The sequence below is a fragment of the Eucalyptus grandis genome, chromosome 1, assembly GCF_016545825.1.
Source record: "Eucalyptus grandis isolate ANBG69807.140 chromosome 1, ASM1654582v1, whole genome shotgun sequence".
NCBI classification, from domain to species: Eukaryota; Viridiplantae; Streptophyta; class Magnoliopsida; order Myrtales; family Myrtaceae; genus Eucalyptus; species Eucalyptus grandis.
In genome coordinates, this window is record NC_052612.1 from 33,739,609 (window position 1) to 33,763,355 (window position 23,747).

The window sequence follows — 23,747 nt, forward strand, 5'->3', positions numbered from 1 at the left end:
GGAATACTATGCTGCGAATTTTAAAACCCTTAAATGGACAAAGATAAAGTGTTAAATCTTTGACCAATTTTGGAGTACTCAAGCCAAATGTTGCCCCCATGCACATGCATCCATCCTTTTTTTCGAAAAGAACCCTATGTTTGTCGTAGACGGGTGCGAATATGCCATGGCCATTAATGAGGCCATCTACTGTTTTCCCTGCAGGATTTTGCCTCGTGTGCAACCTATTTTGCACCCTATCACACATTATTTCTGTACAGAAGGCCTTAGTAATATCCACAGCGTCTCCCCCAGCCCCCACTCCGTGTGCCTAGGATTCACCTACAACCAATGATCGCCATTGTGTCCACATTTCGCAAGCCGACGGTTGTTTGATCACGAGATGGCCCATGCCGCGCCCGATGAACTAATAATACCAGATCAGCTTTCCTTTTAAAGTTTGTTCCTAGAAAAAAGTTTATGATAAATCATATCCTTACACTAGATCATAACTCGGGTACCTAGTCTCTCAAACGAGATATATAAAATACTTTGGTGCAATAACTTATTTTAGTCTATCGTGATTATATCAAAAGAGCGATATTAGCTCCCAATCAATTTGTGTACGAAAAGCCAACTCTACTTTTAAGGATCCTCTAAGATGATATTCATTTCACTCAGGGCTCCTAGCACAAATACCCTAACGCCATTTTCTCAAACTAGTTATATCATCCCTTCTGTATTGGTAACTCTTCACCCTGACGCAACAAAACTCCACTCTTCAGCTCATAGGATACGGAAGATTTCAATCTGTGACATACATCCACTGTTCCCTAGCATCACACTCACACAAACACACACACCCCTCTCTGGCCACAGTGCTTGATGGTGTTGGCTTTGAGCTTGTCGCTAATGGCGGCGCTTGGCGCAGCACAAGCGTCGAGCCTATAGGATGTAACCTTATCCACAAACATCTAAAACAAGCCACATTCTTTTCCAAGAGAATAAGGACACAGCTATTGAAATTACTAGCATACCATATGAAACACGAGATAGAGATCATAGAGGATCTTAACCATCATCCGAGCAGTATATGCCTCAGATTTCAATTTAGGGCATACACAGCCCAAAAGACCAATGGGATTTTTATTCGGTCCATCAATCTTAGTAAAAGGAGACAATGCACTTTACCGTGCGAAGGTATTTAACGGGCTTTGGTAACTTTTAGCATTATAGCAATACCAATCTCCTAAAATACCACCATTATTTTCCCCCACTTTTCGTGGACAAAATTAAAATTTCAGGTATGAGTTATATGTACATATAAGAAATGCAAATGAAGCAAACTCTACCCTAATGGGAATAAGCTTAAACCTTGTTGTCTTGACTCTTGAAGATGGTCCACTGCCTAACTTGATACAAGTTTCATATTTATGCCTATCTTCCCTAGTTACCTTTCTGTTGTAAAAGTCAATGAACGCTCGCTCTTCTTTTTATCCACCCCCTCCATAGCACCTTTTGCCCTTTAGCCACGACCCTTTCTCTCTAAAGAAAAGCGTTTCCTTTTACATCATCATCCACAACATTCAAAACCGTCGTCGATTCTCCATCATGACGAGTCGCAAGCATCGTCACCGAAGTGGCTTTCTTTCGCCTTCAAAGTTCAGACCTGAATCTTTCCACAAGGGCACCTCGCTTTTGTCTTCCACTTCATGGCATCTCGAGTGGATTAGGGCATGGCGAACTGCTGTCTAGTTTTTTTTTTTTTTGGGTTCATGACCCGCAACTAGAGGACAAAAGAGAGGCAGGCCTTATGTCATATTCTTGGTAGCCATCTCATGACACGTCGAAATGGGTCCCGTGTTCTTCTTTTCTTCTGGTTTTAGATTGTGATTCGTCTCTAGGCCGATTCAGATGACTAGGATCTGCAACATGTTCTTGGGGCCACCATGTGAAACCCACAAGCCTAGCTTCTGATTTGATCAGAGAGAGAAGAGAATCTCTGGTTGTTCGTATGGTGCTTTTTATCGATCCGGCGCCTTTTGACATGTGATGTCCACAATCTCATCAGCACGTAATCAAGATACGTGGTTTTGTTTAGGGAATGATTTGGAAACTTAATGCGGACAAATACCCACGAGATTAGTTTATTGGAAGAAGATTCTGCTGGCGTTGGGAATTTCATGTAGTTTTCGATAAAGAAAGAGAGAGAAAAAGTTAATAAAAAGCGATACTGTAGAAGCTCTATTTCATCGGCATATTGGGGGTACAACATAGCTCATTCATCGTGTGTTGATTGACGTGTCTAGAATTTGAATCATTATAATAACTTGGTGCGATTTATTTTCTAGAGAACCATGTGAAAAGTACATCACGATCATGTGAAGATCTTAAGAGGTGAATTGAGCTAACTATCATTACCTAAATCCCGATATCATCCTCATTTGACACATAGGTTTATTTATTAATTTATTTATTGGGTTTTGAGTGTAGACATAATAATCGCTTAGTGATTTCGGTGGATTCTTCACATGTGATTTTTTTTTTTTTTCATAAATTAGATTGTTCTATGGAATTTATGTAGTGTAAATGGCCTGTACAAAAGATTTAGTACGTAGCAGATGTAAGGTCAATCGACAAATATACATTCTGTTTTAGATGCGCCATTTTTCTTAAACTTTCATGTTCTAAAAGTGCCGAAACCAATACGTTCCGTGGATGATGGCTATAAAGGTGGAATATTCATCCCTTCTCACGTACAGAAACATGAAGTTTGTCCACGTCCAAGAAGATACGAGCAGTTAAAACTGGCGTGGGAAAAGGGAGGAATAAATCCAGTTAGCAGTTGACACAAATTTGCTAATAGTTCTTATAAAAATGGTTAACAAAATGATATGGCGGACCTTTATTGAACATTTGAATAAGATTCACTTATTTAAAACTCTCATAACATTTCACCACACATTAGTTTTTCTACTAATTTTATTAATTATTTAGCGTACTAAATTCCGTCATGCATACTACATTTAACGAATACCTTTCTTGCATAACTCTTCGGCTGCCCGTCCAATCATGATTTACCCATATATCATCAAGATTAACGCTCGAATATATTGAAGAACCTTATATGTATGAAAAGTAAATCGAGATACAAATGACGATTGATTATTTTATTGATGCCGAAACCCTTTCGAAATTGAAAAGGACTAGGAGATGCAACAAGCATTGGGGTTCTCATCACTGAAAAGCTGAGGGGGTGGGAGTCTCTCAATGACATAGAGTGGCTGATAGTAATACATCATTCTCTTCATGCCCTCTTCATCCACAGTAATATAATTCACCATCGCTTCTTCTTCTCCTCCTCCTTCCTTCTTGGCCTCCTCTTCCTTGCTTTCGCCACCACTTTTATCTTCACCCTTACTTTCTTTGCTTTCTTCTTCTTTTTCCTTCTTTTCTTCTGGCTTATCCTCGCTTTTCTGCTCACCATTCTCTTCCTTCTTTTCCTCGGGTTTCGGTTCCTCTGGTGGCTTCTCATCTTCCTTCTTCTCCTCTTTCTTTTCGGGTTCAGGGTTGGGTTCTGGTTGAGGAACTATTCGGGCTTGCTTTCTGGTCCTTCTATAGACATATTCAACGAGCTTGTCCGCGTCCATAGTTCCGGTCACTAAGACCTTCCCGGTACTAAGTTCCGTCACAGCTGTTTGAACTCCTATAAGCGTCACAAAAATTGTAGATCAATTTCAATAGTAAAAGAAAAATGTACTTTAAAAATCCCGCCTAAAGGAGTATATACGTCAAGGTAGCTTTTTCTTTTGTCGAAAACAAGATAGGGTCCACTTTGGTTTCTTTACTATGATCGATTCTGTCCACGAAATCTTTTAATAGAGCAATGCGATGCAGTTAATTACGAGACAAAGGTAACGACATATACATCGTGCACATGCGATGCATCTCCATTTTTAGGGTTTAATACCTCTCATTTTGAGGATCTTTCTTTTAAGTTGCTCTGCACAGGCCTCGCAATGCATGTTCACATGCAGCTCCACTGTCGTCGATCCACTAACCTGAATCGGCAAAAAACATAGTCCATATTAGACACATACAATTGATATAATGAGCATCACCGGATTGAATTTGAGAGAACAAAAGTATTAGAACAAGATTAACGAGAATGAGAGGGCTGAGACCTGTGAACTGACAACTTGTGGAGTTGCTGCTTCACCTTCGGCCGCAGGTAATACAGGAGATATAACTTTGACTCTCCGCTTGGTTCTCTTCATGATTGTGTTACAAACCGCTTGAGGATCGACTATGCCTTTCAATGTCACTTGGTTTTGAGCCATATCGATCACCACTCCTTCCACTCCTACAAATCACGATCGCGTCACATACTCCATTACTCAAATTTCCTAGAGGCTAATGTAGATGGTGTTTTACCCCATCGGTCGAAGAATCCGTCAATCTAATAATTTCAGGCACTCGGGATTATGATAGTGGGGGCCTTAGTTAAGAGAGAAGTATGTACCTCTAATTTTCATGATGGACTTCTCAATTTTCTTGGCACACCCAACACAATGCAGGTCAACATGCAAGATGACCGGAGAGGGCGGCTGTGTTGGCTCTTCCTTCTTCTCCTCTGGCTTGGCCTCTGCCTTAACCTCTCCCTATACCATGAAAAATGCAGGAAAAAAAAACAGTTAGAAATTCATACTGATGAAGACAACATTTCAATTCATCCATTCAAAACCAAAATCAAAAGGGCCATATTTAAAATCCCACGTTACCTGTTTTGCCTCTTCCCCCATCTTCTTTCTGTCTCTAGTCAACTAGAGCTCACTTTAGTTGACAAGAGTAAAAGGGGCAGAGTTTCAAGAAAGAGGAGGAGGAGGAGAAAAAGAAATGGCAGGGAACTAGAAAGGAGAGGAGGAATGAGAGTACATCGAAGAAAGCTGTGAGCGGTCCTTTTATTGCAGGACTGATGAGAAAAAAGTGCTGAGTGTATGGGCAGTCTGGGTGTAGGATTAATAAAAAAACAAAGAGTCTCTGATCTCAAAAGAGACCAAATGCAATGCATTCTCTAGTTTAATATTGGTTTTTTCTCAGTCTTCATGGTAGGGAGAATCACCGGTGGATCAGGTTTTGCAGATTGAGAGAGAGAGAGAATTTTTATTGTTTTTCTTTTTCGGTTTTTGAGACATAAGAAGGATGAAACTTCAATCAGCCACCGACCGGTTGATTTTCCATGACAAAGGCCAAACGGGTGAAGTGTCATGCAGATGAGATAATACTCTTCGAGAACTTAAGAGAAAGTCTAGGGTTAAACTAGACTGCAAATTGATCTGAAGCATCAGTTCTTGATATGAAATGGGAACATGGCACAAATTTATCGAGAGAAATCAAATTCATACATGACCCAAAGTACAACTTGCTCGAACTTGATAACAAGAAAAATGATACGTACTATTAGAAAGTCCAGCCTAAGAATTTTAATTTATAAGTATATATATACCTCGTAGGTTAGTAATGTGATTATTTATATCCCATATATATATACATTGTAGATTAGTAATGGGGTTATTTATATCCCATATCATGTGCAAGCCATATTAAGAACGACAAATGAAATTTGATGAATAGGGAACTACACACGTTAAATAAACTAAGACAATATTTGTCTCTTATACCATGTTAAAAAGTCAAACCGAAAAGCTTAAATAACATGTATCATACATATAATGGCTCAACAAAAATCAATAACTCTGCTTTAAATCAAATATCTTAATAATGCCTACCCCTTACAAGTTTCAAGTAACATACTTCCTAAACTGATTTGTTGTGAATCTTTCACCCTGATGAGTGATGGCTTGGAAAAGTTATTCTACACTAATGTTATTAAAAATTATGAAAAGTAGATGGAATATATTAGCTTCCCTACCTAAATAGTTAACGCATTTTTTAAAGCAGTTTCTCAAAGTTATAACCCTAATTGGGATGGGTGAAGCATAGGGACCCTAATAATATTGCAAGGCTTTTGCGTGTAAAACACTACGAGGTACGAGAGAAATCGAGATCGCACATGGACATGGTCCTTTACCTTTCCTTCGACCGCAAAATATGTTGTCCACTTTTCTTTTCTTTTTTCTCTCATCATCCTTTCTTTAGCTGTTCTTTAAGATTATCTCAAAGCTTTCATTGGTGTGTCTAATCTGTCTTTGATTATCCCTAAATTTATTTGCGAGTTCCTTATTAATAAGATCGATGTTGAAGTCCTTGATCAAGACAAGTTCGTATTGATTGCATCGTTCATAATATCTATCACTTCGACAACAAAAGAGGTGACTTTAGATTTAGCTATATCACTTCATCAGGTTCTAAAGTGTTCCATCCTATCAAATTACAATTAAGAGAGCTTAATCGCCCTTGAAGGGAACAAGTGATAACTGATGATCTTTTTCTTGTTTGATCATGTTTCTATGTAGACTCTGTTGAAGAAACTACAAGAATGAGTGAACCGAGAAAAGAAAAATAAAGAAGTATAATTTAACAAAAGTTGGTTACTCCATTCCCATCAGTTGAACAAAGGAAAAACAGCCAAAAATAAAAGGCACGTTGTAGAATACTTTGGTTAACCAAATTCGGTTGATCATTCCTTAGTCTATTATGTTACTTGATTAAGGCGATTCTAAAGAAAAGAGAGCTGTGGGGTCCCTGTCCAATGCTAGATTAATGGAATCTAGATGATTGCTTGGCGTAGGTATATAAAGCAACCTCTGTGTTCTTTCCACCTAGATGATTCAATTAGAACACACAATCATGCTCAACCGCTCAATTAGGACATTCAACCACTTATTACGATGGGTGTGTTATGCAATTGATGATTGACATATCATGGGATGTTTTAGAAATTGAAACCTAATAATAAACGTGGTGCTCGTCGTAAGGACAGGTGTCTAATTGTCGTTGGACACAAAGGAAATGATGGACTCCTCTCTTTTAGGGAAAAGTGTCAGAAAAATCCAAAACTTATCCTATGAATGATGGATGCCTTTATTTTAGGGAAAAGTGTCACAAAAAAATACTACACTTATTATATTGGTGATGGATACCTCTCTTATTAATGAAACTTATCAAAAAAACCCTAAATTTATTGTATTGGCAACCCTAACATCGCCTCGTCAAGGCAAGACCAACCCTTGCCTTAGGAGGCCAACCCTAGCCCGCCTTGGTTAGAAAAAGAAAGAAAAGAAGAGGAAAAAAATTCAAAAATATTAAAATATTATCAAAAATATTCACATCGTGCCTTCGTGTTACATAGGCCGATTGATGTCTAATCAACAATATCTAACCAAAATTAGCCGAGATGACTAAATTGACATAAGTCAGAATTTTAAAACTAAATTAGCATAATTAAAAAATTAAAAACTAAACTGACATCAATACAATAAGTTTAGGATTGTTCTAGCACCTCTCCCCTCTTTTTTATCTGGGGTACGTTTGATAATGGTATTGGCGAACCTTGTAGTTGGGATAATTTACATATAAGCATATATCTATTCAGTCAATGTAAATAAACAAATGGAATTCGAGATTTCTCCTGTGAATAGGCACTCGCTTCATAAATCAAATCAGCGGGTTAACCAAAACATCCTTCTAGATTAAGAGTGAAAAATCAGAATATGAAATGCCGAAAAGCCGTGGGACGCCAACTGATCGGCAGCGGATTGAGTGTCGAACTCACGATGGTAGCTCTATCTATTGAATGTCGTGAGATGCCAACTTTCTCGATAGATAGGAAATCAGGAGCTGTATTCTATTTGGAAGGACGCAAGAGAGCAGTGCATGCTAGTTCGGGGCTTGCACATTAGGAAAAAAGCTTGTTTGCTTCAGGAGATCGACAAAGTCCCTTGTTTCATCTATTTAAACCATTGAAGACGTCCTTGTGGTAAAAGAAAATGGGAATGCAATTTATGATTAAAAAAATGGCTAATATCACAAAAAATCCTAAATTTGGTATATTTATGATAAATTTACTTTTCATTAATTTCTGTTAATTTTTATCATAAAATTATTACTTAGATGGATAGCACGTGATAGTTAACGAACATACCCATTTAGGGTTTTATCATCCGTGTGTTATAGATACATTAGTTTAGATTTTTTAGTAATATTAATATAATTTAATGAAAACGAACGGAATTAAAATTTATAACAAATATACAAATTCAAAGTTATTTGTGTCAACTTGTTCTATGTGTACTAATTTGGATTTTTCATGATGAAAAAATTTAAGATGTATCTGTTTAAAGTCTTTTATGATATTAACCCGTTTAAAAATAGACAGAGACATCACTCCCTCTTGACCATCCCTAGACCCATCACATTCACTGCAGGTGCTAGAGAGGAAGAGACCTCCCTTTGCAGATAGAGTGAGAGAGAGAATGCTCCGGCAAAGAGCGCGCGAGGATGCATCATGGGTCATGGATAAGGATCTTGACTAGTACACACAAAAGCTGGGCCGGGATATCTGGTTGGTATGGTGGGTCCTTCCTTTCGCGCGAGAGGATACGAGATTTGCAATCTCAAAATGGCTTTTTGAGTACGTTAAGGAATCGCCCTTATAGGTTCAATGTATGAACGGAGGGGGGCCTCTCTCTTTCTCTCGTGCCCCCACTCTTCATATATAAAAGCAAATTCCTCCTGTGCATCGCCATTCCTCCATCTCAGGGCAAATTACGATATCACGTCATGCGCCGAACCACCGAGAAAGGCTCCGCCTTTCTCTGCCGTCGATTGAGGACTGTCGGAATAGGCATAGACCTCGCTTGAAAAGACATTTTTTTTTTCTTGGGTCGGAGGCAGAAATGCCATTTGACATGGTGTACAGAGTGCTAAAAGAAATGCAGAAATGACTGACGGAAAACAGAACTTCAGGGCCAAATGAATAGATGAATAGACGAATAAATGGAAAACCGTATGATTAGAGTATCCATTGTTCAGATCAACCTAAATACACGACATATAACAATATAGACAAAGCGAAATCTACTGAATCTCCCGCCTATGAGGTTAACTGGTCATCTGAAAAACGGAAACTATAATAATACACACAGAGGAATGCTCCTCAAAAGCCTCACAGGCGAATATATCTCCACGCGCTGATCGCACCCAGAGAAAAAACTAAGAAAACAAAAAAACTAAACAGATTAATGCGGGACCTCCCTGATCGAATAGCAGGTCCCTCTGTGAACAGAGAAGAGACTAGTAATCTGATCCTAGAATATTGCTTATTCGATCTTGCATCCTGCGTACTGACTATCTCTCGAGAAACTTCGCTCTCTTCATTAATATCACAAAGAGTAAGCTTCTGGGGTTCACTAGAACTACTACTAACAGATTCGTCACCAACCGAATCTTCACCACCCTCAACCAGCTTATCGAAAACTTTTTCCTCCTGCGCACAACACTTTGATAAGATTTACACAGCAAATACAAGGCAACCTATAGAGATTTATTCTGTCAAAAAGACTATTGGTGCTCATGAGCTTCTTACCTCTGCATTAATGGACTTGAATTTTTTAACTTCATCACAAGAACTAAAATCATTTGGCTTCCTACTGCAGCTTAGTGGACCAATTTGAAGTTTACACTGAATACGTAACCTTCTTGGGGCAGAACCTTGCGCCCCATGATCAAACTGAGGTTGCAAAATTTGTGAAGAGCGAGACCTTATCCTGATTCCAGTTCCAAAAGGGTTACCACTCTGAAGATCGGTTGAAGAAGTGCCTAGATCTTGAAGGTGAATGCTGTTTGGCCTCACATCAGATTGAGATGCATCAGAGATTCCAAACAATGAAGCTGCTGCACTAGAGTCCTGATGAAAGTTGGAATCAGGGAACCCCATTTGGAAGTTTCCTCGAGCCATCCCCATTTGTAACGTGTCTATCTCGTAATCTTTTGCTCCATTCCACTCTAATTGACATCCACTCTGCAGTATACAAAAATTTGGAATAGATTAAACAAAAAGCCAATGAGAAAAGTATCGCCTGATTGGTAAACAAACATTTAAACATTTAATATAAAGGCACTCGTGAATTCACATTGTGACCAGAAGCATTCAAAGGACAAGGTGGACAGAATTTAAATTCTCAGGTATTCTTAGGGAAAAGATAAAGTTCAACTTCATAAGATCACCTGTCTTTCAGTCGCTTCCTGAAGTAGATCATTTTGCAATAAACTGTCCTCGACTATAGGCCCGTTCTTCCCAATCTCGCTGCCAAAGTCCAAATTGCACTGACCACTCTCATCACAAGGGCCTTCATAGTCGACATTGAATATCGAGTTAAAGAAGTCGGATATATCATCTTCATTTTTGTCATTCTGAAGCTGCACACCAGTTTCATGATTGCTAATGGCATTCACAACCTCATGCATGAAGGAAGTTTCCAACTCTTCTTTCATCGGCAACGGCAATGGTGGGTGCATCATTGCATCTCCAAGCAAGTTCAAATCACTTTCTTGTGGCAAATTCACCTGAAGTAGGAGCATTAATTAAAAAACTGAGCACTAAAAAAGCGAGACAACAAGACCATGAGTGGTATTAGTTGCATTCTCACCTCATTCTTTGGAAGCACACACTGGCGTCGTTCTAAATCACAATCTTCATGTGGCAGTTTATCTTGTGTCGCAGAAGATGTTCCATCTTGAGCTATCACAGATGGTCCATCTTGAGCTATCACTAGCTCTGACTCAGTATCATCAGGTAAAGAGTTGGCTGTTGGAGAAACAACCACTACTTCTGCATCATCACGAGTTGGGCATTCAAGAGTCTCATCTTGCTTCCTGAACAGACGACACAGAACAAATGCACCCTGCAATAGATGCCAATCAGATAACAAAGTACAACAAAATCGGGAGTTTCTACTTTTTTTTTTTTTTTTTTCAAATAGCACCCTTTCTGCATTGTTTACTTTAGAGGCCTACAAAGTTCTTGTTTCAAATGATTAAGTCCAAAAAAGGAGAAATCAACCATCCTTTCTTTGCAGAACTGAACTAAGCAACAATCACCGCTACTACACATTTTCAATCTTACCTAGAAGGTGCAAACTAATACATGGAGTACCAAACTGGTTCACATTATAGTTCAGTAGCACATAAATGCAGGAATATCTGCCAATGACAATGCATGTTTATTTTAAAATGAACAATCCTCCTGTGAGAACTTACTAACTCTGCATGAGTTTAATATATAAAGTGTTGCACATGAACCTGCAGAAGAGGAGCAGACCGTGACTAAACAAACTAACAGAGGTATCTACAATATAAATGCTACTTCATTTTCGGTAACACTACTAAAATCACTACATTTACAAAGTTAAGGGATCCGTAACATTCTAATTCGTCTGCAGTCACATGTCTTAGCTTAAATGCAAGTGGAGGTGTTTGCCAATATTGAGATCAGTCTCGAGATCAATGAAGGTGAAGTCATCACATCACTGCCTTTTGATTAAACCGGTTCTCTCTTAAAAGGGAAAAAAAAAATTGAAATCGGTCGAGTCCTTTCACTCACGGAAAAGGATGCAAACAATATAATATCAATTCAAGGCTCAAACAGAATCCTGAGCGACCAAATACGGTAGAATGAAACGCAAATGAAGATCAAGATCCAAATTTTAAGAGGCAGTTGATCTAACCTGTCCAGGGTGAGTACCATCCAGCTCTTCCAAAGTTGTTCGGTATTCATGCATCACCCAGTAAGTCCTCTTCCCTTTGGGAGCACGGCCGGTGTAAAAGACCAGAGTCTTCTTCATTCCGATCAAATCCCGTCCCAATTTTATTTTCCGGTCCTTCCCTGTGGCTTTCCAGTATCCAGCTGTTGTTGCCCGGTTGAGCCGATGCCCGTTTGGGTACTTCCGGTCCCTCGGACAAAAGAAGAACCATTCTGGATCCCTTGACTCTATAGCTGACAAATCTACACCACCACCATCACAAAAAAATTAAAAGAACGGCTTTTGTAAACCAACATCAAAAGAGAGCATTTTGAAAACAATCGCTGATCACAGCTACTCCACCACTAAAGCAATCATTTTGACCATGCGGGAGTTTTAATCTATTCCACCCGGAAAGCGGAATCAAGCACGAATTCCGTTCTCACATCAGAAAGAAAGCATTTTTAGAAAAATCAAGGAGAACCGCCAACTCATTCGTTAACTACGCAACAGGGGACAGAACAGAGAACCCCATAATCACTCGTCGGAGCAACTAAATGCAGCCGAAAAAAAAAAAAAAAAAAGGCGCGCGCGCGCGCACAGACGAAGAATCGAACAGCACGAGAGACGCGAATCAAGCAAAACGCGAGCGGAAACCGATCGACCGCGAGGACGAAACGTCAACCTCAGCGGAACCCCCGAAATACGAGACGAACACGCAACGCGCGAAGATGGGTCGCGGCGGAAGAAGAAAGAAACAAGAATTTACCTGGCAAGTCCCAGGGCTCGACCTTGCAGACGTCGACTTCCCGGATCACCCTCACCTCCCGGTCTCTCCCATTGATCTTGAGCCGCAGGTAGTGGTCGATCAGCTCCTGGTCGGTGGGTCGGAACCGGAACCCCAGCGGGAGCGAGTTGAGGGGCAAGACCGCCATGTCCAGCGCTCACACGCCCGACAACGAAGCTAAAAGGCAGAGAGAAAGAGAAACAGAGAGGAAGACCCCTCTTCGTCTTCCCTTCAAAACCCTAACAAAATGACAAAGCGCGGAGAAACACCGAGAGAATCGATGGATATTTAGATGCTCGCGTGGCCCATAGCTTTCGCGAAGATCGCCAAGGAAAGAGCAGGGAAAGCGAGAAGGCGAAGCGCAGAGGTAGAGAGAGAAAGAGGAGAGAGAGAGAGAGAGAGCTGATTTTACTTCGTCGTCTGTGCAAAGTCAATCTTCGTTCTCGCTCCGCCTGTCCCTTCCCCGCGCTTTTAAACTACGTATATTTCCGCGTGAGGGTGTCCTTGCCCCTGCCCTTGCCCCTTATTACGCAAGGTGCCACTCACCCGCCGCCCTTGCTAGGGGCGAAAGGGGGAATCGACGGGGGCAGAAGCGGGAGAGAGATAGAGAGACCGTGTTAAGGAAGTTTCGGAGAGTGGGAGGTGGCAGGCCAATGGGGACGGCGACACGTGGGCGCGGGGAGGGAGGGAGGCGCGGGGCCCGCGCCCCCGGTGACGTGGACCGCGGCGACGATGGGAAGGAGGAGAAAAAGGAGGAGGGGGAGGCGGAGCGATCTGATTGGCGCCGACGTGTTTCCCACGACGATTCTCTCCGCACCGCGCTCGCGCTTCTCGCGTAACGGTCGATGACGACGTTGGCGTTAGGGCGGGACCCCCCCGCGGCCCCGTAGGGCCTGTGCGGTTAGTGGCGGTTGCCAATCTCGTTTTGGGTTGGGACACAAAACAAAAACAAAAATAAAAACAAAAACAGAAACAGAAAAAAAGGAAAAAGGAGCTTTCCTTCTTCTTCTTTTTTCTGGGAAAAAGGAGCTTGGAAACTTGCTTTATTTATAATTTGGGAATTGAATATGAAACCCTAATAAAGTCTGGACATGGATTGTTTGCATTTGACCAGAGAGGTTTTTGGTTATGTTGTTGCATGATCAGCATCTTAATAAGGTAACAATCTCCATAAACGCATGAAATAACTTCAATGAAATTTGCATTCAAATTTTAATCCAATTTTCTTTTTACCCTACGACGGGTGATGTGACTACCATAAAATTACTTGCTCATCTTTTTAAGGAATGCCAACCTAGAACGCTATCCAACTAAGTAGAGATTCGGGTCATCAATATACACTCGTGTTAACTTGCAATTTGACAATAAACAAGTAAAAGCACACTCTCGATTTCAGCTACAATCCAAGCTTAGCACATGTTCCCGTGTATTTTCAACAAGATTCGATTCCATCTATCTAGCAATCGGGGCTAGGCGGTCGGGGCAGCATCTCTCGTGACAAGGAATGATGCCACGGACGCTATCGAGATCGAATTCCAAAGCAGGATCGAAGTGGTCCAAAAGTGGGATTAGGTACCACAGCAAGCAAAATTAAGAGAAGAGCAGCAGACAGCGTCGCCCTCGTCATCCTCGGGATCCCACGCTACGCAATGTGAACGCGAAAAAGTTCAATATGAACGCGCGACGGTGTAAAGCGGGGCCGCCAAAGTCAAGGGTCTCCGCAAATGCAATTCGGGCCGTACGTGCGGATGTTCCCTTTTCCTCCGGGGCCAATTGAAAACCCGGTGTATTTTCCACTATCATGGTGGGGTCGGATCAAGACTGGAGTATCCATATATTTAAAGGCTAAAATGAAAAGAAAAAATAATTATAAAAAATAAAAAAAAAGGACAGACCGCCGGTATCTTTCCCTTTCGCCCCTTGCGTGGAGCAGTCAGGAGCAAAGGCAATGCCTCTCTCGCAAGTTTCGCCAGTTGCAACGCATTAGGTTTGTCCGTTTCCATGTATAAATTTTCGGTAGAAAAGAGAGGAAAATCGAGTGAGGAAGAGAAAAAAGAAGCTTTTTGTATATAGAGTATAATTAGGAATTCGTCGCTTTGCCTCGATGTTTATCGGAACCCGACCCTTTTTCGCCAGTACAATAATGGGGATGCAAAGGTGGTTTAAAGTAATGTCTAATAAAGAAAAAAAAAAAAGTAATGACTGTTTCGACAACAACGACTGTGAACATTCTCTAGGGCAAAAGGGAGAAATTTTTTGTGCTCCCCCTTCGAGCTTCGAAGTGTTATTTTTTATTCGACCTTTTAAGGCATATTCTTGGGTTTTCTCTATTGATTCTCGATTTTCAGTTAAATAATGGAAGCTAAAAAGGTCGCGAGTTTAGAAAATTCAATCTTTTTTTTATCTTACTTTGTTGTCCCCCCAAAATAAAGGGAGACCAGACATTAAATGAAAACCTGGACATTTTCCAATTTAATTAGGCGAGGGAGTCGATTCCATAGTCGAAAAGGTCCGCCCACCATCTGGGCCCGAGCTCAATGAAGATAAGTGTTTGGTGAGATAGGGACGAACTCCATGGTACAAATTACAAGGCGGATGGTGGATGAAACGAAACCTTAAACAATATTCAATTAAAGTGAAATAAATAAAATCCAAATTCTAAGTTAGTTTTGGTACTCCTTCAAAAGCCGAACGTGTAATTTATAAATAAAATAATTATGTGGCAAAAATTCTCCTCATATGAGGAATCGACCATTTTTCTTTCATGTTCGGTGATTATGCTTCATCACGTGATGAATTAGTTTTTATTGCAAATAAGCATTATACCCCATGATACATTGAAATAATTTTTATTAGGACCATTAGATTTTATAGGGTTAATACTGCAAAAATTCCAAAATTGATACACATATGATAAATTTATCCAAAACTAATTTTTTTAATTATAAAAAACTACAAATTGGTACATTTATGACAAATTTAGTCCAAACTAATTTTTAAACCCCAAACTTGTACAATTACATCAAATTTACCATTCGTTAGTTTATGTTAAATTAGATTAATATCACGGAAAATAAAAAAATTAATACCCCTATGATAAAGAGAGGGTAAAATCATAAACTAGTGAATCCATTAATTGTCACATGTCCATTTAGCAATTTAAAAGTAATATTTAATGAAAATTAATGGAGGATAAATTTTTCATAAGTATACTAGTTTAAGGTTTTTGATTATCAAAAAATTAATTTGAGTAAATTTATCACAAATGTACTAGTTTGAAGTCTTTCATAATATTGATCTATTTCTATAAAGAGATAACATACATGAAAAATATCTATTTGGACACCGATTATACATTGAAGACAAAAAAAGGTCATACACAAATTAGAAGTAAGTGCGTGACCAAATTTCCCACATGTCAATCTCCCAACTCGACCATACAGACTATTTGGTTAGACTATCAATGAATTAAACATTGGTCTTTTGTACCTAGACCTAAGCATTGACATTTAAGTGGGAAGACAAATGGGGATTGTAAAGATTCGAATTTAAGACCTACAACTTTGACACCATGTGAGATTTTATAGAATGACTATCAAATGTTCTCAAAGTTTAAGTTGTTAGACGTGTAGTTTAAATATTTATTTTAAAACTTGATTAGATGTCACTGCTTTTGGCTGTGATAGAGATCAATCTTGCATCCTACTGCTTGCTCCATTGTCTGCAACTCCAGAGGGCCTAGAATCGTTTGTATATTGCGACGCTGCACAGAAATTACATACGAATTATTCCTAATCATCGAAAGACTTCATCATTGTCCTACGATATTTTTGGCCAATGAATCGCTCGACGTGACAACAGTCGCTTTCTGTGGTGGGATCCCCGTGGATCCATTGACCGCTGCCTTGACATCCATGGCCACTACGTTATTCACCCGATGCATTGGATTCATCCTCAACTCCTTCCTTTTTCCCCACAAGAAGGGGTAGATTCCCACCAGGATTAGACTAGTTCCCACTACACTGATATATAGTAATGAGTAGGGTTTGATACTCAGTAAAAATGAAACCTTACTAGGTTATGAAAATTTAAGAAGGCGAAGAAAGGATGTATGATCATGAGATTCATCGTACATTCCGAGGTGGATCGCCTCGCCGAGTATGAGCGCTTCTAGCATAGAAACGAAGATCAGAGTCAAGGGGTTGAACATGGAAGGGAAGGTAGGGCCTCGCTTCACAATCACCCAAGAGATTAAGCAGAAAGTCGCAGCTGTCGCCAATGCACCTTGCAAAGCAGTAGCTAGTTTCGCTCGTTAGTAATGAAATCGTAACTTTAAGGATAGGACGATGGAGACCGTTGATCATGCGATTGATGGAAGTTTTTCGCTCATGATTGGCTCGATGCGCCGCGAACAGATCGAGGGCCGACGCAAAACAGTGGAGAGTAATTGTGGCGTGACTCGGGATAAGAAACAACCTTACCGAGTGGACAATGGTGATCAATTGCATATTCAATCCCAGACTCCACGACTCCCTCCAACGGTCGATACATAAGCCTACTATCGTCGCTTGCGCAGATGCGATGATGCGCATCAGCATCGTGCCCCAACACTTCAACGGGAAAACCTTAATCAGCTTAACCCTACCCATTTTTTTTCCCTTGATTTCTGATTCTAGAACCACGTTTTTCCTCTCACACGGCACTCCCCCTTCGTCATTCCTCTCCCTCACCAGTTTACGGTTGCACCGTCTATTGCATAGGATTTTTGCTTTGCCTTATGATATTTATTTATGATAATTAACCTTGTGAATCCTTAGTTTTGTTTAGTCAAAAAGTGCATGTACTAATTGATTACATATGCTTAATGATTCAATACAAATTGGAATAATTCAATACAAATTAGAATGATTATATTGTTTTTTCACGTATTAATGTAAAATTCAAAACCGTATAGGATATTGAACGGTTGTAAAACAGGTTTCAATGGAAATAGGTTTGACCCTTAAACTAGATCGGAAAAACAGGTGGCTCCAAAACAGAGTCTAGTGTAAATAGAATTGAGTACAAAGTCTAAAAAAAATGAACCAATTATAACAAGGTTAGGTACAGGGTCCGGGTCTAAAATTTACCTACCCTGGACCCAATCATTGCTAAGTTTATAATTGTTTTGACAATTTTACCTCTAGAAATGTACATGCACTAGGTTAAAAATCCTAAAAGAACTTCTGTTATGGACGTGGTGGTACCAAAAGCAACTATCATGTAAGCAAAAAGCTTATTTTATACATGCATAGAATAAACAATCAATATTTCAAAAGCAAATTAATTATAAAAAAAAACTAAAATCAATAGTGATATTAAGGTATAGGTAAATAATTCCATTTCAAAGCTAATTAGATAAGATTTTCTTTACACGGATGATCAATATGATTAATTTTGGTTAACTGGAAGAGAATTATGTGAAAATTCATTGATTAGCTTATGACGGCTAATCTATCTCGGTTACGAAAACAATCTATAAGAATACAAAATTTTCACCACACATATTAGCACAGTTGGTGAATTAAGTAAAGATCCATATTATCATACAAACATAAAGATTGAGCTGTGTTCTTGAGCAAAGATACGCCATTCACAAATTTGATTAGAGAATACTTTTGACTGTGAGATCAATTTTGTATGCTGTAATTGCTCCAAAGTGTGAAACCCCAAGGAGCCTAAATTCGCTTTTTACTTATATATACTGTGCCCCTGCACAGAAGCCGCATCAGGACCATTCCTAATCACCTAGATTTCATTGTTTCTCTATGAAATCTATTGCTCTGGTGAATTGCTTGGCAAGATACTTGTCGCTTTTGGTGGCGGGATCGCTGTAGGTTCAGTGACCATTGCCTCAACATCCATAGGCGCCACGTTCTTGACCGGAGGCTGCCGATTCATCATCAATTCCTTCCTTTTTCCCCATAAGAAGGAGTATATTCCCATTAGGATCAGAATTGATCCCACTAAACTGCAATAACAGTTATGAATTGGGTTCATACGCAGTAAGTTCCGAAAATTTTGAATTAAACCTAGTAGCTCATGAAAATTATGAAGGCAAAGAAAGGACTTATGATTATGAGATTCATCATACGTTCCGAGGTGGATCGCCTCGCCGAGTAAGAGAGCTTCTAGCACAGTAATGAAGACCAGAATCAACGGGTTGAACATGGAAGGATAGGTAGGGCCTCGCTTCACAATCACCCAAGAGATCAAGCAGAAAGCCATAGCTGTTACCAGTGCTCCCTGTGAAGTAGCTAGTTTGGCTCGTTAGTACTGAAATTGCAACGTATGTCTAGGAAACCATAAAAAAAAAAATTGACAATGACCCTATTGCTGTAGAAAGTTGTTGTCTCATTAAGCATAAGAGTTTCGCAGCTGCGGATTCCATCATGCTATTGATGGAAGTTTTCCGCTCATGATTGGTTAGATGCCACTTCAACAAATCGAGGACCAACACAAAATGATTAAGCATTCGCAATGTAACTTGTGGATAAAAAATAACCTTACCGAGTAGACAATGGTGAGCAGCTGCAGATTCCATCCCAGACTCCATGATTTCCTGCTGTGATCGATACACAGGCCTACAATCATTGCTTGCCCGGACGCGATGATGCATGTCAACATCGTGGACCAATACTTCAACGGGAAAACTTTGATCAGCTTAACCTGTTCAAGAAAGCGATGTACACGAGCATTATGATCGGTGGACCATATCCTTAAACTTCATGAACGTTATTTGCGAAGAAAGTGGGAACTTGTTCTATAAACCTGCACTATGAACCAGATACCATACGATAGGCAGGCTCCGATCAGCAGAAGCGTGCCTCTCGTCCAATTAGATGGAATATCCTTGGTGATAGCATGAGAGGGAGAGTGTTGATGATTGATATGGAACGATTTTCCTTGGTAGAAGGTGGTGGTGGCTGCACCTGCGACACAGAGTATTGCTCCTATTGTCTTCACTTTACCTGCTCTAGTGTTTAAGCCCCACGACTCTACTCTGCCATAATCCAACATCCACACATTTTAGTAGCATGAAACGACATTCGGATCTACCCAAAAGAAATACACGATTTCATTTGAGAGTAGCTATGAAAATATGTTTTCCAGGGATGTTTCTATCGAACTAATGATCATTTAGAAACAAAATATGAGTTTGTGCCCATATATATACCTTAGAATGATGGAAAAGACAAAAGTGATGACCGGGGTTATGCTTATGATGTTGCTAGCATATGTTGCAGTTGTATCCCGGAGACCGTAGTAGAATAGTCCCATAGACAATGATACTCTGCAACATTAGAGTGATATAACAATTAGAAAAACCTTCTTTTATCCCGAACACTCTTTTCAAAGTGATAAAGAAAAAGCAAAGTCTTTTTCATATTATATATTTCGTTTTGTAGATTCAGATTACGTCTTATTACTTATTAGTGATATAAACGAGAAAAATTAGTCCAAGGTCACCATGGTTCTAAATTTTCAAATTTGATTGATCTTGAATAACCACGAGGGCTTGACTAGAACTTGCTCTGGGAATATGAAAAGCTGTAAAGATGAAAATCGTTAAATACATTCACGTTTTACGTAATCTACTGTATCATCTATCAATGTTGTATATAATATACATATTTTTGCCATAAAACTTGATGCCCATTGCAATGCAGAAGAACAGATTTCCAAGCCATTTCAGATTACAGTCCTCAAGAATCAGAGTTTCAAAACTAAACGGGACATCAATCACTCAAAGTTATCAAAAATAAATAAATAAATAAACAGTAAGCATACGATGCATTTTGATCTTAGTCGATTGCATAAAATAAATATCTTCCTGAAAAAACAAGAAGATGCATTGAAGTGGAAAAAGACAAAGAAATTCAAGAAAAGAGAGAGGAGCCATCTCACCCGGTTAATGCGTTAATGAAGAGCCAAAACCACACCTTCAAGCTTAGCTTTGTTGTGTTACCTCTGCATTGAAGACAGCCATTTTTAAGAGTCATTCTTTGTACTCTGGTTTATACAATCTTTACCCATTTTAAAATGGCTCGAAAGCTCAAAAAGAAAAGGTGAAATTGAAGAGCACATGCTCGAGAAAGGGAAGAGAGAACTCAGGACGAGGAGAATCAAAAATCAAGATCAGCATCGAACCTTTCGAAGAAGAGAGCAAGCGGGGCAACGCAAACCGCGCCAACCACATGACGATAAGCCAAGAGAGCGAAAATAAAGGTCCCGTCATTCAAGATGACCTTGGAAAGCAGTTGCATCCCGGTCCCGATTGCTTGCACTAGCAGCATGCTCACCAAAAATTTTGACGACTCGAAATATTTCTTGAACGCTATCGTTGCCATCTCTCTCTGTCTCTCTGTCTCTGTCTCTCTCTCTCTCTCTCTCTCTCAAAGCTTTCTCAATCTCTCTCTAGTCCAAGCAATGAAAACGGTTGTGCACGGACTTCTGCATTTGCAAGAACTTCATGATTCAAAGAATACAAAAGAGAGGCATATATATTAAAGAGTTAGGGCAAGCGGGAATTTAACGCAGAGAGGAAGTGCATTCAGTGGCTTCAAATGCATTTTGACCACCAGGGAATTCATGGGTTTCAGAGAATATTGGGTATACTTGATGCATCCACCGTTGTTATTGCAATTGCTTCGCTCTTTTGACTTGCCCGCCACTTGAAAATTCTCCTACTCAAGACACTTGGATGGCCCTCTTCACTTGGACGCAGAAAAACTGTTTTTGTGCTCAACAAACTGACTGATCTAGGGCAGAAAGGGAAAGAGAAGAGAAGATAAGAAGTTCATGGGATGATGAGCTGTGTACAACATGCTCTCTCATGTACATAAGCAGAACACAGAGAAATTGAAAGAGAAGCGCGAATCCTGAAAATGATATCTCCGTTGAAATCTTTGATGCCTTCCTGCACCAACCGAAATCGCTTGATTGGATCCTGAAGACTCGTGAGAAACACTTTGTTAGAATAAGAATATTTGGAGGACTTCGTGGGAGACTCTTGAAAATAAAATGTGTAAATTCTTTGGCAAGTCGATCGGACTAATCGACATGCATTGCAAGATTTGAGGCATTAAAATAGGCAATTGGTACTAACTTGACTAGAGGAGTATTGGGGATTTTCTTAATCTAGCGCGGGGTGAAATGATATCATGGCCAAGAAAACGAACTTCGACGTTTGTTTTACCTTTCTGATTAAAGGTCCAATGGAGTTCAGTTCGAGAGTTTGACCGCGTTTGACTTGTGGTCAAACCCTCATTTCCCTCAAATGGCTTATACACGTGGATCATCGTGGAGTTCCATGGAATTAATCGCGGAAACTTAGGGCCATCGACGAAGATTAGTAGGAGGTCATGAATGAAGTTGTTCGAGCAAATTCCCATGCAGCTCCCGCTCCCCGCTCCAAAGTTGTTGATGTAAAGTGTTAAAGGGTCGTCTTTCTTGTGCTGATTCTATGCATTTGCTGGAAAATTTTCTTATGCTTTCGCCGTATATCGGTGATAAATAGATAGTAGCAACCTCAGAATTTTATTTTCTTTTTGGCTAGAGCAACGTCAGAAATTACAAGCACAGCCAAAGACGCATGGCCTGACACAAGCAGGCATCTTCGCAATGGCCAGAGCAACAGCTAGAGAACGTTTGATGGAAGTCAAACATGTTGTGCGAGCAGCTAACTTGTTTGTGGCGGTTAACATTAAGGCCGGAGAGAAAACAACTGGGCTAGCTTACGTGGCTAGGGTCCGCAATAATTTCTCACGAAGTCCTCATTCACATTCACCTAAAGTATATACCATAGAAGTTTGAATCCCAACCTCTAAATATATATAGAAATCAAGGCATGTTCCTCATTTAAACATTAATTTGGCCTTCTGCATGGCTGCCCCACTCCACCGTCCACATGTCATGTGAGCGAGACTTGTACTTGTTGACATGTTAATTTTGGAATCATAGAAAATTAGAACCGACTGCGGTGGGCCATGGCCAATATTACTAACAAATTGATTTATTGTCCATATCTTCTATTGTCTCACATGTCTAAAAGAGGTGACGTTTTCATTGTTTCGTAAGTTGGTCCAACTAATCAATTTGTGTTCCTGAATATGAGGCACCAAATCTGCAATTTATGCTTGACTTGACCGGAGATATAAGGATGAGGGATATTCTAAATCTGGCACGTGGGTGAATTAATTCGGGATAATTGTCCAAAAAGTCATAAACCTATTGTACGATGATCAATTCGATCCTAAATTTTTAGAGAAAATTACAAAAACAGTCATAAACTTATTGCAATTGTGTCAATTCAGTCCTAAATTTTTTTTTGGTTAATTTAATCCTTAACATTTTGCATGCACACCAATTTAGTACATCCAACCGACGCCGACATGGACGCAAACCGGCAATATTTTTCTAGTTAGTTGTTGGACCGACTAGAGCTTAGGGCTAACAATGTCAACCTCACCACCATTGAGAAGGGCAAGCCTTGACCACCCTCGGCAAGGCCTCACATTCGTCATCGCTAAGCAAGGGCCAGGCTCGCCCTAGCCCTCACTATGCAAGGGCTAGCCTTGCCATGGCAAGGGCAAGCTCACTAGTAGCCATGGCAAGGCTCGCCCTCGCCCAGATTTGGCAAGGTCATGCCTTGTGAGGGCTGGCAAGGGTAGCCTCACCAATGCGCGGTGAGGTTGACCTCACCGACCGAGAGGAAGACAAAAGAAAGAGAAAGGAAAAAAATATAAAAAAAAATATAAAAAAATTAAAAAATTGCCACGTTAGTGTCAACCGAATAGCTAGCGTCGATTGTGTCCATATCAATACTAACCGAATTAACTAAATTAGTACAAATGCAAAAGGCTTAGGAATGAATTGACAATATATATATATAAAAAAAAATATGACCAAATTGGCACTATTTCAATAGGTTTAGCACCATTTTGGTAATTTTCTTAGATCTATCAATTGTGTTAATTTAGTTTTAAATCTTTGGATGATTTGAAATTTAATCATAAACTTTTCAATTATATTAATTTAGTCATTAACTTTTTGATGATGTATCAATTTAGTCCAAACCTTTTTTCAATTTGCCAATATGGTACTCTAGCCAACTATCCAAATGATAGGTTTAAGGCCGAATTAGGAAATTTTCAAAAGACTTAAAACTAAATTGTAACACTATTGGAAAGTTTAGAATTAAATTAGCAAATCATCAAAAGATTTAAGACTAAATTGGC

The 23,747-nt window shown here is 39.7% G+C and overlaps 3 protein-coding genes across 3 annotated transcripts; all 3 read right to left on the reverse strand.

The window, feature by feature from the left end:
* Positions 1-3,122: 3,122 nt before the first annotated feature.
* Positions 3,123-5,139, reverse strand: LOC104434037 (heavy metal-associated isoprenylated plant protein 9). The gene is made up of 5 exons (XM_010046990.3): positions 4,761-5,139; positions 4,502-4,640; positions 4,164-4,342; positions 3,950-4,040; positions 3,123-3,685 (listed from the first exon to the last, which is right to left on the reverse strand). The coding sequence occupies exons 1-5, from the start codon at positions 4,779-4,781 to the stop codon at positions 3,186-3,188; spliced, it is 930 nt and encodes a 309-aa protein (XP_010045292.2). The 5' UTR covers positions 4,782-5,139; the 3' UTR covers positions 3,123-3,185.
* A 3,763-nt stretch (positions 5,140-8,902) lies between these two features.
* Positions 8,903-12,912, reverse strand: LOC104434047 (protein NTM1-like 9). The gene is made up of 6 exons (XM_010047001.3): positions 12,451-12,912; positions 11,667-11,944; positions 10,590-10,844; positions 10,168-10,506; positions 9,527-9,961; positions 8,903-9,427 (listed from the first exon to the last, which is right to left on the reverse strand). Exons 1-6 carry the CDS (start codon positions 12,614-12,616, stop codon positions 9,107-9,109), a joined length of 1,794 nt encoding a protein of 597 aa, XP_010045303.2. The 5' UTR covers positions 12,617-12,912; the 3' UTR covers positions 8,903-9,106.
* Positions 12,913-18,282: 5,370 nt separating this feature from the next.
* LOC104454541 (WAT1-related protein At5g64700) lies at positions 18,283-20,858 on the reverse strand. The gene is made up of 7 exons (XM_010069432.2): positions 20,659-20,858; positions 20,416-20,478; positions 19,685-19,801; positions 19,279-19,510; positions 19,018-19,176; positions 18,602-18,753; positions 18,283-18,478 (listed from the first exon to the last, which is right to left on the reverse strand). The coding sequence occupies exons 1-7, from the start codon at positions 20,856-20,858 to the stop codon at positions 18,283-18,285; spliced, it is 1,119 nt and encodes a 372-aa protein (XP_010067734.2).
* Positions 20,859-23,747: the final 2,889 nt, after the last annotated feature.